The sequence below is a fragment of the Bactrocera oleae genome, chromosome 4 (assembly GCF_042242935.1).
Source record: "Bactrocera oleae isolate idBacOlea1 chromosome 4, idBacOlea1, whole genome shotgun sequence".
Lineage (NCBI taxonomy): Eukaryota > Metazoa > Arthropoda > Insecta > Diptera > Tephritidae > Bactrocera > Bactrocera oleae.
The window spans coordinates 50,229,978-50,245,700 of record NC_091538.1 but is presented as its reverse complement, the minus strand read 5'-3'; the positions used below and the strand labels follow the sequence as shown (position 1 = coordinate 50,245,700).

Genomic DNA, 15,723 nt, shown 5'->3' with positions numbered 1-15,723 from the left:
TTCAATTTCTATTATATTTAATATTTTTTTAACTTCCCGCTAAGAAAATGGAAAATTTTCTAAAAATCGGGAAGATATTGGTTTCACCCCATTTTGCAAAAATCAAGTTCTCAACAGATCTCGACGTTCTGAGGGTCGAGGAAGCTTCCCCGAACATTTCTACGATGATGTCCGTATGTCTGTATGTATGTGTGGATGTATGTGTGTGTGTGTGGATGTATGTGACTCTCTTATAACTATTAAACTGCTCAACCGATTTGAATAAACTAAACGGCATTCCAAAGGGTTTTATTGCACTTGAATTTCGTGTAAGTTTGGACCCAATCGGACCAGTAGATTTCGAGAAATATCAAAAATAAATATTTTTTCCAAACGACTTGACCGATCGACACCAAAAACTAATCAGTTCTAAACCTTGAAGAAACACATCGTTTGCCGCAAACCGGGTCGAAATCGGTTGATTTACTTGCTAGATATCGAAAACGAAAAATTTCGAAGAGCTCAAAAGCAGTGAAAAAAGCGAAATTTGATCGTTAGCGTATGAAATTAGAGGGAAGTTGCAGGGATGGCCCTTGAGGCCAACCGTTTTCCACATTTTTTTGATTATTTGTTGTTTTTGCTTCTCTGTGAACTTCGCTCATAAGAAATTATCGCATTAATTTAGTTGTAAGCAATTTATATGGCTAATTAACGTTGTGCGCGTTGCACACACATGAACACAGGCATGTGTACGAATAGCAGGTTATGTTCATATTTACGCTTGTTACTGCCGCTGCATTTTGAGTAAACTTGACGTTGGGTTTTTCCTGCACGCGTTTTACTTACGCAGCCTCACGGCTGCCACGAACTATTTACTGTTTAAACTTTACTTTACTTTACTCTTCATATCTTTTAACTTCGCTGTGTGTTTGTTGTTTTTGCTATTCCGTAAATTAGCGCTAACAATGTGGAAAAGTGAGAATTGAAAATTCACTCGCCACACACTACGATCCGTTAATCTGCATTATTATAGTTATTTTTGTTTTAGTTTTTGTTGGCATTGTTTTTTTCATTATTGTTATTGGCTAGCACATCGTAGAAGGCGTTAAAACATCTCAAATTTGTAAGTTACATAATTTAATTTGCCTTTTATGTTTATTAAGTGCAACTTTCGTGGCGTCGGTAGTCTTGTCGCTCTGTAATGCGCGAGTAAGGGATGTCCAAGTGTGGGTGCTGCATCACTTTAACTTAAACCAGGTATGTAAGTTTGCAATTGGCGGCTTTGATTCGCCATTGCTCAGCTCGTTTGTTCGTCTCAAAAGTATATATTCGTAGAAGCAAATTCAGGTTTGAATTCAATTCCAGAGAGTATGTTTGGTTAGTAGCTCTATTATACCAGTCTATTGCTTTTATACCAGTTACTTGTTCGATTCGTCAGCATACATAATCTGGCTATTTAAAAAAAAATAAGTTTGTAAGTCAATGCCAAAAGCAAAAACAAATATTCCTAATAAGTAAACGAGGAATATACTCTCTTTCGAATTTTCCTTCAACTTAATTGCAAATGTTTATAAATAGTAATACTTATTTAAACTAAAAGTTCAAGCAAGCATTGATAAATTTTTTTTTGATGTCGCTCGCAAATGCCATAAATACTCTATTTTCTAATTTCTTTCTATAAAAAAAACTATATTTACGGCATTAAAACTATAAAATATTTGTATGCCTTCTGATAAAATTTTCTTTATACCATAAAGAAAGATTTTGGGGTTGTGTTTAAAAAAAAAAAAACTAGGTATTAATAATTTTCTATCATTACTTGTAGACAAAAAACACTAAAAGACTTTCGAATATTATTTTGCGTGCGGGTATAAAAATCATTGCATCGATGTAAAACAGCAAAAATATAACAGTAAATATTTGTATATAACTGGAATTCTTAATCACATTATGGCAAATAAACTTTTAAGACTCTAGCCAACAAAGTTCGTGCTGAAAGTGAAAGGTTATTTAAGTAATTATAAACTTATAAAATTTAAATCGACAAAGCAACTAGTATAAATACGATAAACTGGTATAAACAGTTGCAAATTAAATACCAATATGTTATAACGCTTTAATGAGGACTCCACATACTCTCTTGATTTAGTTAAACCGGAAAACATTATTGCTACTTTTATATGTAAATGTTTTGTTAAGCGAACATAGTTCAAATATAGCGAGCAGAACATACGTATGTATGTATATGAAGTAAAGGGTCTGGAAGTGCATATCATTGAGTGTTGTTTATCTCTATTCATTTGTTCTCGCACTTGTTCTCTACAAAACTTTGCGTTTATTTCTACTTTCACAACGGTTCAGGGTTGTTTTCTTGAGCTCTTGATATTAAAGGCTATTTTTCTGAAAATAAATATTCACAATAATCGATAGTGCCTCAAATCTTGGCATATGGAATTGAGTGCAAAATCTGCTAGCAGAGACAGAGACAGACTCTGCTGCTGAGTATATATACATATATATTTTCCCATAGCTTTAAGCATAACTTTCAAAATGGCTGACCTTGTCAGCATAAGTAAGGGATATGAATACCAACATAACGCAATAAAGCAATCGAAAATCGAATACACATAGCCCGCGAAAATTCACTGAAAATTTGGTATTTTTTATACCCTGAACAGGGGTCCCAAAAGGAAACGTCGGAGGCCATATAAGTATATAAAATATGAACATATGTTATATTCATGATCAACGTGAGGAACTGAGTTGATTTAGCCATGTCTGTCCGCCTATTTCTATGTACGCGAGCTAGTCCCTCAGTTTTCGAGATATCGGATCGAGCTATCCTCAAGAAGCTGCACATTTGTTGGAACCGGTGATATCGGACCACTTAGCTGCCATACAAACTGAACGATCCGAATGAAGTGCTTGTAAAGAAGTTAACGTTTTTTTCTTGTTTGACTTGTTTTTTTTCACTAAAAGAAAAGTAATGAAGTTGAGTGCGTGTTTTTCTCATTTTGTTGCTTTTGAAGTTTCGTTTTATTTAGATTTTCATTGATCATCTCAAAACCATTTAAAATTTTGTATACTTTCTTCATAAGTGCATATGTATGTGAAGCTAAAATATATTTATATTTTTATTACATAGTTATATCGATTCATATTCTTACCTATATACATATATGAGTGTTTGTATATATTTTTATTTTCCCTATATAATTTAAACAAATTTTCAAAGTATATATATTCATATAGCTTACATTAAAATATTTACTCGTATACTGGGTTGCATGGTCACATTTGTTATGTTTAAACAAAGTAAGGAACTCTCTCAGGAAGTGAACTTTTATTCCAGCCCTAGTAAAAATTCACTTCCAAACTTTTCAAATAAGATACACTAAGTTTTTTTGAATTTTTGAATGCGGAAAACACCCTATATATGCGTATATATATGTAATATCTATATAATTTATATATTTTTTATATCAAAATTATATTTTACTATACATGTGTATAGGTAATGTGTGTCTGTGTGAGTTTCCGTAGCCAGTTTATCATTTAAGCGAAGTAATATTTACATGTGATCGTCAGATTAGTTATATCCCGCTCATTACACCACATTCAGCTCGTAATCAGCGTCGTTGTCTTCATTGGTCGCTTCGGCATCACTTTGTATGCTCTTCTCATCTTGTGCCGAGGTTTCGTGCTCGTCATCCTTGCTAAACAGCACTTTGATGGCTCTGTCCATGGGATTGCTTTCGCCTATACCGCCATATTGCTCGGCTTGATGTAGAATTTTTGCGGCTTCTTTGATAACCTCTCTGGGTAGTGGTGGTTTGGTGCTATTCTCGTTAGGTGCTTGCTGGTCCAAACTCTTGCCGAAACGCATGAAATTCTGATCTGGTTTACTGAAACGCATGAAATTCGGTGTAGCCGTTGGCTGTTTTGCTGCAGCTGGTATTCTACCAAAGCGCATAAAGTTGTCCGGTCGACCGAAACGCATGAAGTCTTGATTGTTGCCACGTTGTTCCTTTGGCGTACGTCCGAAGCGCATGAAATCATTTTTGGAATTACGTCCGAAACGCATAAAATCATTATTAGAACCACCTCGTCCGAAACGCATGAAGTCCGAAGGATTTCTACCGAAGCGCATAAAATCACCCGAAGCACGTCCAAAACGCATAAAGTCATCGGCTGGTCGACCAAAGCGCATGAAATTATCACCGCGTGAATCGCGTATACCCTCCTGACTGCGTTCAATGCGTCGGCCTGCATCGGCGCTCTTATCATAGTTAACCGTATAATCGTGATCGAGACTATTCACTTTGGGCACTTGTTCGAGCGTACGTTTGCCGAAGCGCATAAAGTCGGATGGACTGCGTCCGAAGCGCATGAAATCTGTTGCATCACGACCGAAACGCATAAAATCGGCATTTGCACGTCCGAAGCGCATGAAATTCTCATTAAAGGCTTTCCGACGAAGCTCCTCCTCTTCGTCAGCCTTAGGCTTACGAAATTTCAAAATAATCAAATTCTTCGAGTAGTCAATATTCAACGATGCGATGGGATAACGAAACTCTACTTCGGTTGGATTGCGTCCAGTTTGTATAAAAGGTAATCTTTGTGGATTCTCAGTTCGTTCGTTGGACTCACTTTCATTAAAATCGGCATCATCTGTGTCGGAAATGGTGTTTAGTTGCTCATTTGGTGATTCTATGATTTCGCTTCGTATTGTCGCCTGCAATTGTAGCATGTATAGGAAGAAGACTAGTAGCGGACCCATATTGGTGATCGCTGGTATTAATGTGAGCTAGAAGTAGAGAAATTAAAACAATAAGTTAATAATGTAATTTCTTATAAAAATTATCTCGCAATCAATCGGAACTCTCTCTGATTAGAGATTATACCATCAGGCTTAATCATCATATCATCACAAAAGTTGTCATACTCCTTCGTAAACATGTGTCTCAGTTTCAGCTTAAACTCTTCACACGCTAATTTTTATGTTGCCCCTTTATGAGCTGTTGTTGTCTAACGGTGTAGTAGTTTTAATCACAACTCATTACCTCCTGAAGATCGTTAAATACTCGTAAGACTGTTGTATTAACGATGGAACCGTGACAAAAGCACTATCAAACGAAGTCGTAAAATCAGTGAGGACCATCTCGGCAGTTACCGACGCTTAATAAACTTTTCCGAGTACAAATTGGCAACGTCTGTACTTTTGGTAATCTGATATTTCTGTGACAGTAGCACCTGAGCTTGTGAAATTTCAGCAGTTTTACGACATCTGTGATCAAATAAAATCTGTAGACTGAGTTATTGATATGGCAAATTACGAACGACAGAGCTCTGGCGAAAATTAAACTTCAAATGAGTAAACATAATCCGATATTGCTAAAATTCGATGCTAACAAATTTCTTAACACTGACACTAATAACTATGTATATAGACATAGTCCAAAGCTTTACTAAAAAGTATTTAATTTTTTAAAGACGAAATCGAAGTTCGTTTCATCAATATTTAAAAGATACGATTTTGTCTGGGGCTTCTTGTGTTGAACAATAAACGATATACAAGTATAACTTGTGACCAGAAAGTTTCCGGAAATTGTAAATCAAACGGAAAATGTTGAATTTTCATCAACATTTATTTCGTCACCTTCAAAATATGCTCCTTCTGAAGCGATACACATATGCCACCTCTTTTTCCATTCATCGAAACATGCCTGGTAGACGCTGTCCGGGATCGAATTCACAAAACAGGTCGCATGGAGCCAAATCCGGTGAATACGGTGGTTGATCGATGGTATTGAACGAGTTTATATACTCTCGCAATATGTTGCTACAGAGTATAATAGTTTTGTTCACCTAACGGTTGTTTGTATCACCTAAAACTAATCAAGTTAAATATAGGGTTAATATATATAAATGATCAGGATGAAGAGACGAGGCATAGTAAAGAAAAGCTCCTTAAAAATAATAAAGCTGTTCGAAGATGGATGGAAACGTTTTGAATGCGTGAGACATAGTATTGTTCTTTATGTTTATTTATATATATATATATATAAGAATGTATAAATGTATATTAGGGTGGAGCAAAAAAACGTTTTTTTGTTTGCCTTGGGCAAAATTTGTAGATTGTAAAAAAAGAAAATTAAAGAAAAAAAAAATATTTTTTAACATCACTTTTAAAGTAAATTTCGAGAAATAATTATTTTTGGCGAAAACAAAAAAATGTTTTTTGGATTAAACTCTTCACATTTATATAAAAATTACCGAATTTGATGGTTTTTGACTCAAATTTTATTTTAACGCTTATTGTCGTTTAAGACTTTTTTTAAAACTCCAATAATGACCACAAACAATTTTTTTAAGTTGATAACTTTTAATTGGCCTGAAAGAGGTTCCACAGCTTCTGGAACACTTATAAAAATTTTTCTACGAAATAAAAATTTTAACTCGAAATTTACTTAAAAAGTGACTTTTACTTTTACAAAAATCTTCTTTTTTTATAATCTACAAATTTTACCCTTAGGCTAAGCAAAAAAAAATTTTTTTGTATATGGCCTCATCATAATAATTATAAATTCACATAACGCATTCAATGTAGTCTATTCCCGCCTTTTGACCAAATCATAGCTTTATAAGCTCAGAGATAAAATTAAAGAAATGCTTAAAGTGTGTAACGCACGACTCTACCTAACTATCGGTATTAAATTTTCCCTAAAGTATGTTAGTAAACACTGAACTACATTGGGTCATGGGCGACTAGCTTGCAGCTGTCACGAGTTGTCACATAACTGTGTTGACAACAATGATCAACACACGATCCCCACTTATCTCCCTTCTGGCGTTCATTTGACTCTGATATATATATGTTTTGTTTCAGTGTTGCATTGTGAATTTCTAAATGGGTAGCTCTCTGATGGCATCTTTTTATACAAACATATATATAGGTGAGTATATGAACCGTTTTTTTTAGTAAAAACTTCGCTTCTGCTCTCGTTGCTATGTTTCCTAGTTTAATTAATTAAGCTCTAGTAGAACAGACCTCATAAAAGACAGATATTATTTGGTTTTTAAAGACTACTAGATAATAATGCCTACTTAAGCATACTGCAGAACAACGTTTGCAAATAATTCAAATTTATTACAAAAATAATGGCTCTGTTCTCGCGAAGCTGCATCCAATATTCGGATACGAGAAACTCTTTTACTTTAGCCAATGAAAAAATCAATTTATTGGTGGAAACTTTGGGTGGACATATTATCTCGCGTCGTGGGTCTGTGGCGTGGCTTCCAAGATTGTACGATTTATTACCGCTACCGCTGGACTATTTTTTGTGAGGTTGTGTGAAGTTTAATGTCTAAAGAGATAAGCCCGAGACGATTGACGCCTTGGTAGAGAATCTTCGGCGCGAATTATAATTTAGTAAATAATAATGTGGTAGAGTCTCGACAGCAATATAATTAAAATCCGTAGAAAATGTGGTCCTCAAATGCCCCTCCTTCCAGTAAATCATGAAGATGGCTTAGGGCTTGTAAAACTTTTATTTAATTAGAAGATATGGTAAATAAAATTTAACTTTGCGGTGGTTATAAGAAATATATTTTTAAGAGTAGACTGTATAGGTAAATTTAATTAATAGGTCAATTGAACAGAATAAGTCTCTTTCCACAAATACTATGCCCTAATTGTGAATCACGAGCAGCTGGAAATCAAGTCAAGATGCACAAACGTTTTGAAATAAGTATTTGAAAGCATCACTTCTAAGCACATGAAGCGCAAACGTAAAAGCAAAAGTAAAAGTAAATAGAAAGCCAAGTTATAAACATAACCTGAAAATGTTTAAATTTCCATTTCAAAATAGTTGTAAACTCACATAAAGCATTTAATGTAGTCTATTTCCGGCTTTTGATCAAACAATAGCTTTATAGGCTCACACTGGAATTAAAGAAATGCTTAAAGTGTGTAACGCACGACTCTACATAACTAACGATATTCAAATTTCCCTAAAGTATGTTAGTAAACACTGAACTGCATTGACTCACGAGCAACTAGCTTGCAGCTGTAACAAGTTGTCACATAACTGTGTTGACAACAATGATCAAGTGTTAGCGGCATATCTACCACACGAACCCCTTTACTCTCCCCTCTAACACACATTTGGCTGTGACTACCTGAGCAGACATTCGCTCGCTGCATAGAAAGACGTTTGTAGTAAAATATGGGCGAACTGTGAAATAATAAAGGCTCATACAAAATTTGCCACCAAGCTGCCACATGAAACAAGCAACAATAATAGTAACAAATTGATATGGAAACTTTGAGCAGATACGCGACTACGACAGATTGATGATATGAAAACTATGCGAAGCGGAACTTGTGACAATTGTGGCATACACTACACACACACATGCACGCAGGTGCATATACTCGTACGTAGAATGATGAATGGAACAAAGGTGTTGAGAAAAGTAAAACGAAGTCTTGTGTGCGTACCAGGATATACGATAATGCGACGATGTGCTAAGCCTCGGCGACAACGGAAAAGCCAGCTTGATAAAGTCCCGAAATACCTGTGAAGATTTGTTTGAGAAACATTAAGCGTTGCATGTGCTGTCTGTCGCCCACGAACGGCAACTCAACAAAGCTTTCAGCACAGAAATCATAACATAGGAATGTCGCTAAACCACCGGTAGCTTTTAAATTCATAAATAAACGGCGTGTGTTCATATGGCAGCACTACCACATATATATTTATTCAATTCCTTGTGCTTAACGAAGAACTTGAGTTTAGCTATGTATTGTATACTTGTATATATGTCTCAACCCATTTCATTCCTTATTTTTCATAAGTAGTTGTTGTTGCAGTAAACATCTAAATTCACGATGCAACAAGTAGAAATTACCCCACCGGAATAGATCATAAGTATTAGTTAAAGATTGATAAAAATGGCGAGTCTCTAAACGTAGGTAAATACATGCATTGATGTTACCCCATTTCGCCTTTGCTAGCATACTCCAATTACCACAACCTTCTCTAATTAAATACATACAAGTATTTGTATTTGTATGGAGCAACTGACAGATTATTGGAAATATATATTGGTATCGCAGAACTTTCTACCTGCGGTTTCTTCTCGTCTCATACACCTGCGAGAGATTAGTGGACGGGGCGAAGCCGTTGGAGAAGTGGTGCAGTAAGTTTTTTCACGGAAGGATCGAAGTTAAGAGGGAGAATAGGAGGTGGACTCTTCTGTCGGGAACTCCCCATCTACTCTAGTTCCAGGCGACCAGACCACTATAGCGTCTTCACATGTGGAGGTGGCTGCAAGGTAGCAGCAGGTATACTGCTCCGATAGCCGAGAGGCTATATTGGCTTTGAGCTCACATATGTAATTTTACTAAGCGATAAAATTTTAGAAAATTCTAAATTCCAAGAATAGTTGTGCCGATCAACATTTCGCAGATCTTTTCAAAAGCCTAAGCATAGCAGTCTTTATGAAATGCTGTATCAAATAGTTACTAAAGGGCTGATTTACATATTGTGAGACCACTTTTTACGAATCAAGAGATATATCCAATATTGTTTTTTTAAAGTAAGCAAAACTTTCGGTCTTGCTTGAACAGGGTATATTAAGTTTGCTACGAGGTTTCTAACACCCAAAATAAAACGGATAAGTCATCTCCGTCTGTCTGTCATATGTATATAATGATGTCTCTCAGTTTTTGAAACATCGATCTAAAATCTTGCACACGGTTTTTCTTAAGTTTCTTTTTATTTGTCACATAAATTAGTTATTGTTTATAGTGTGATACTTAAATAATGACCTTCTGAGGAAATAATATTCTATAATATTTTTTTCACAAACTTTTGAAATATTTTAACACTGAAAGTTCGAAACCGTCGATAAAATCGGGTTGGTTTACTATATCTTGACGAAGCCCAACAGTTTAATGAGTTTTACTAAAATATTTATTGATAGTAATGTTTCTCTATTTTTAATGGGTTTGGTTAGAAAGAAGCAGATGATTCGTCGGTCAGCAGTCCAAGCATCATATACACTGTACAAAATATCTGCCAATTATCTTGTAGATTTTTTGACCTGAACTTAAAAATGCTTTAGCTTTCAAACTGTTTCTGCAGAACAGTAAATTTCTATAGGACTGTGAGCTAAATTATAATTCTGAAGAAAAAAACAAATTAGCCTCAAAATAGTCAAACTTCAACCGTTAAGCTTTTTTTTAGGAAGAAACTGTAAAAGGTCATTTTGTAGAGAATTCAATTATCTACAACATCCAGAAAACGAATTATATTTTTAAGTAGTTGAAAGCGAAATATGAATTTTTCTATCTGATAATAAGAAAAAAATAGAAAACCGTTAGCCGGAGGACCTTCCCGTTACAATTAAGAGCTCATACTTGGAGAGCCTTTCTATCAACCAATTTTTCAGAATACGAAGCGAAAAAAAATTGTGTGAGTTTATGATGTCGAAGCTTTTTTCTCTACAAAATTTATTATATTCAACCGCTGTGGAAAATATAAGACCATCTATGTCTATAAAACCAATCTATATATTCATATATGTATATTTCTGAAGCAACAGCGCTACGAACTATTTATAGATAAACTATTCTCTACTATTTTTCATTTTAGATTCAAATAACCAAATTACCGTTAAGTCTTCCATTTTCTGCCTCCAAAACCACTGCCTTGATCTACTTTTTAACATTGAATGTTATCTGGCTAATTATTAGAGATATACTTGTACACATACATTTATTTAGTTTATATATTTATATAGGAATATGTACATCAGGGTGAGCCAAAAACTAAACTTTCGACTTTATGGGTTTAAACGAAGTGAGAACAAGCCAAAACGTTAACTCTTTTCTTCGGAGTTGTAGCGTTGTCTAATAAAAACAGTTTCCTATACAAGAACGTAATTTTGACCATTCAGTTTGTATGCCAGCTATATGCTATAGTGATCCGATATCGATATATGAGCAGCTTCTTGAGGATAAAAGCACGGGTGCAAAATTTCAGATCGATATCTCAAAAACTGAGAAACTAATTCGCGCTTATACAGACTGTGGCAAAGAAAGTTTCTGGCTCACCCTAATGTATATACATATACATTAATACAGACATAAAAATGTTTTTATTGAAATGTTGCACGTAGCTATATATACATATATAAATAGGAGTACATAGTATATGAGGTCAATATTCACAAAAAAGCAGACACATATTTTAACTCTGCGCCGTTGGTCAATAGCGTGGCTGCCTTCACAAACAATTACAGCTAATATGAGAGTGAGTAAATATTTCTTCTTTATTTTTTATTTTGTTATTAAATATTTATGCTGTTACATATTTCTTTGTAAAGTTGACGTTAAGTCGCCGCTTAATGATGTTGCTTCATATGTAAATTTTTGCTTTGGTAAATAAGTAGGTATGTGACTCACTCTGCCCCTATCTTAACATATGCTCTCCTTTACTTGTATTACCTTTAATTTTTAACACGTGCAAGTGAAAATTGTATAAAAATTAAGTGCCTGCTGAACAATTAAAGCGCAAATTATGATTTTTAGTGCGGTTAGAAAATACCAAAATGGCTGCGAATACATAAATGGGCGCCGTAGACCCGAAAAACTGTTACTCGCTCTTTTATTTCTTATTAAAAACACCTTTGCGGCAGTGGCTTTTGAATTTTGCTTAAGGTTTCAAGTGAAGTTGAGTGTTTTGCAAACTGAAACCATGGAAAAGTTCGTTTTTTAATGCCTCCCGCCTGCGTTCGCAATTAACTCGTTCAATTTTCTACTTGTCCTTCAAACTTATCTCTTTTGTAAACTAAATTGTTATGTTAGGTGCTCATATGTGATTTTATGTAAGCTTAGAAATAGTTACGTTTAAATAAAGTAGAAGTAGATAGTTCCTCAATTTAAGTAGACTGCCTTTACTGCATATTGGCCACTCTAAGACAACTGCATATGTATGTATTTAGAATTTTTAAAAGAACACCTGTGGATAATTATATATTATTTGTTGAGTAGTGTCTGTTAAAAAATTATTACCAAAACTCTCGCTTTTGCCCCTGATAAGTTTCAAACTGACGACTTACAAAAGTCTATTTTCAAACGATCGCTATTCAGCGACTAAACAATACTTTGTAAGGAACACAAATGTTAACAACACTCTCCAGCTCCAAATCTTCTTCTCCAACTGTAAATGAACAAAAAACAAAAAACACAGCTCCCAAAAAATCGGGTCCATATAAGGCTATATATTTAAAACCTGAACAACGTATATTAAGCTTGTCACGAAGTTTGTAACACTCAGAAGGAAACGTCAGAGACCGTATAAAGTGTCGCATTTGCCATAGTATAAATTATTCACGTGACAAGCTGAGTCGATTAAGCTAGGTCCGTCTGTCTGTCCATCTGTATATACGCGAACTAATTACTAAATTTTTGAGATATCGAACTGAAATTTTTCGCACGTCCTTTTCTCCCCAAGAAGCTGTTCATTTGTCGGAAACTTAGATATCGAACCGATAAAGGGTGGTATACAAATTGATCGATAAAAATCAAGTGCTTGTATGGAAGCTATTTTATTTAAGAAAATATCTTCATGAAATTTGGCATAGATTATTGTCCAAAACAGTGCTACAGCCTCTTTATTTTCATTTTGATCGGTAAGTTCAAGTCACAACGTGGCTAGAAAGATACATCTAAAGTTTTCCGTTGGTGGCAAACCGTTGGACGGATAAGTTTTCAAATTTAGTTATACATATAGAAATATAATTGCTACAAGAAATACACATGTAAAGAGTAATATAACCGCGACGCAGCAGAAGTTAACGCATTTTCTTAAAATATATGCTTCGGGAACACTTTTGCATTCATTGTCTCTTAACTTATAGGACTCTTTTTCGCACGGATAACTTTTATAAATGGAATGAACAAGTTAAGGCAAGCGCGGTTTTTTTTTCTTTAAGACTTTCAGTTAGCTGTCCATTCCGTTAAAGATCTTATAAAACTGAAATGTAGTCTACCTTGGTCGCATTAAATCTTCATGAAGATTATGACTTATATATCATAGTCGTTTGATATTAAACGATATTTCCGACCTATGTATAGTTATATTTTTAGTCTATGGAAGATATAAATAATTTAAACGTCTAATCTCAATTTTTCTGAAGTAAGCGTTAAACGACCTACATACAAGTATGTATATACTTGCCATCGACTGCTTGGTTCAAAAAAACCCAATGCCGTCAGTTCCATCATTATTTCTCTCTCTCTCTACTGACAACCATAAATCCAAGTTGTAGACAATTTCGCTAACCGAATATCAGCATTTCTTTCTGCTACGAATTCCTGTACCTGTATCAGTTTTACCCTGAAATGAGATGCTGTTCGCTCTTGGAGGAGGAAAGAAGCTAATCTGGCATTAGGCTTAAGCATCAACGACCATCATCTAATGTAACATATGCTTATTGGATTGATGAAAGTCTCAGTACCCAGTTTCTTGAGTTTGAAGCAAATATATTACATAAAAATATTATCTTTCAATTTTTAGAACCCAGAAAAGAACTCAAAGTTTTTATAAAGTAAGTTTTAGCGTGTTAATGAGAGAGTAGTTAATGAGTTCCTCTTCGAGTTAGGGTAACTCTTTAATGTTATTTATGCTTTAGAAAGTGTGTATATAACATTTTTTTAAATAATATTTGAAACAGAACCACCTCTGAGTGATTAAAAGAAACTTGCTGGCAACTCAAAAACATAAATTTTTTTTTAAATTAAATTTTAAATATATGTTTGGAATAGTATTTAAAATCTTGAAGATTTTTTTTGGACTAACATTCCAAATGGATACAGATCTGATATCTGAGTGATTGAGAACAACTTCCTGGCAACTAAAAGCAAAAATTTTTGAAAGTTGAAATTTTGAAAATGTTTTTAAAATAATATTTGGAGCGGAAACACCTTCGAGCGATTGAGAACAGCTTCCAGGCATCTCAAAACACATAAATTTTTGAAAATTTTAATTTTTATTATTTTATTGGAATAATATTCCAAACGGATACATCTCTGAGTGATTGAGAACAACTTCCCGGCAACTCAAAATCAAAAATTTTTGAAAGTTAAATTTCTTTGAAATAATATTTGCAACGAAAGCATTTTTGAGTGATTGAGGCAACTTCCCGGCAGCTTAAAAATACAAATTTTTGAAAATCACCTTTTAAATTTTCACCTTGATCCCAATGTTTACGGAAAAGTCCCCGTACAAATGGTAACTTCTCGTTAAGCTGTCAAATTCACTTGTCAACCGTTCAAAATTATACACAACTTTTGAAGGCTAAAAATAAACGTTGAAACTTTAGAAACCGAGTTTGCGGTAAACTTCGTGCGGCACATCAACTCATTCAATCATTTTCGCCTAACAAGTATTAAAAGTTCTAAACAAAACTATACAATTTTTCACTTTTACTTCATAAGTCAAAACAACAAAACCGTCGGATTTCCGTTCCCGCTTTTGTGACTCGATTGAAAAATTCGCGCTTTCCGTTTGACCACTGTCACTACCAGCGCCAACTGGGACCGATTATGATTGATGCCACGGCGTAAAGTTATGTGGCTTTAAAGTGGCTACTTTGACTAACCCGTGAGTCCGTTATGTGCTAGGCACTTGTTGGCCGTGTAATAAGTTCGAGACTTCTGTGGCTTGTGTTGGACGCGCATCCTGTTTTATATGTGTGGCAGCCACAAAGGCAGCAGCCTAACACCAACACAGGCGCAGTGGTAAACATTCGCACGCACACACACACACATAGTCTTTATAATGCTTATCAACAGGCGAAAAGCGACAACAACAACAAAAGACACCATCTCCTCCTGCAACAACTTGTTTGCATTCTTATGCTTTCCTTCGTGTGTTTGATGTCGGCAAATGCTCGTCACATCGCCATTTGCCTTTGTATTGGTACTCACTACCGTTTACCGGAAACACAATGTGCAAATGTTTCAGCAACATTTTAATGTTGCTTGGCATTGAGCGGCTTTCGCAACCTCGTAAAAACCTCTAATTTCATGTTCAAAGGACATGGTCAATGTTTCACCGGCAAGAAACGTACGAAATTCAAATGTGTGTGTATTTGAGGTTTGTATTATAGCTCGCGTGTGTGTGTGTATGCTGAGATAGTCACTTTTCTGTGGGTGTTTTCGAAACAGTTGACCAAACATAAGATAAAAGCAGGCAAATAATGATTTAGTAATCTTTCCAACTTTGCATTTGCGTATTCAGTTTGTCATTGCATTGCTGCTCCAGCTACATATTGTGGCGCATTTTAACTTGCTGACATTTGTCTCTATTAGCGATAGGTAGATATAGTGGTTGTGGAAACGTAGGTTGACTTAATAAAAGTGTTAACGTGATTTAAGGTACGCATTTTTTATATAATTTTATATTATTATATATAATATTACAAGTATAATATATATATAGAGATCTAATAAAAACAAATCCATTAGCATAGTAAGAATGATCTATTAGCCAAAACTGACCGCTTCTGAGCGATTGCTTCCTTCAGAAGATTCAGTTGCAAACAATATAGGTCTGAATTAAGAGTTTGGCCATACAGACACAGCTTATAGTAGATGATTCCCTGTCAATCCCACCAAACAAATAGCAAAACCTTCTTCCCCATCAATCCTGTTTCAGCCACTGTTTGCTC

The 15,723-nt window shown here is 34.8% G+C and overlaps 2 protein-coding genes across 3 annotated transcripts in view; one reads left to right on the top strand and one right to left on the bottom strand.

The window, feature by feature from the left end:
• Positions 1 to 15,723, top strand: part of LOC106622240 (putative fatty acyl-CoA reductase CG5065) — a 71,430-nt gene that overhangs the window by 26,102 nt on the left and 29,605 nt on the right. Inside the window, exon 1 of one of the 2 annotated variants that reach the window (XM_070108604.1) lies at positions 6,918 to 6,935. The exons of the other annotated variant lie outside the window; for it this stretch is intronic. The gene's annotated coding sequence lies outside the window, so the exon portion shown is untranslated. Of the gene's footprint in view, positions 1 to 6,917; positions 6,936 to 15,723 lie in introns of those variants that run through there. 2 annotated transcript variants of the gene reach the window in all.
• FMRFa (FMRFamide propeptide) lies at positions 3,000 to 14,683 on the bottom strand. The gene is made up of 2 exons (XM_036376705.2): positions 14,229 to 14,683; positions 3,000 to 4,786 (listed from the first exon to the last, which is right to left on the bottom strand). Exon 2 carries the CDS (start codon positions 4,757 to 4,759, stop codon positions 3,587 to 3,589), a length of 1,173 nt encoding a protein of 390 aa, XP_036232598.2. The 5' UTR covers positions 4,760 to 4,786; positions 14,229 to 14,683; the 3' UTR covers positions 3,000 to 3,586.

Bases quoted from the DNA above. Each gene is read 5' to 3' on its own strand.
- FMRFa (XM_036376705.2), bottom strand. From the start codon at position 4,759: ATGGGTCCGCTACTAGTCTTCTTCCTATACATGCTACAATTGCAGGCG.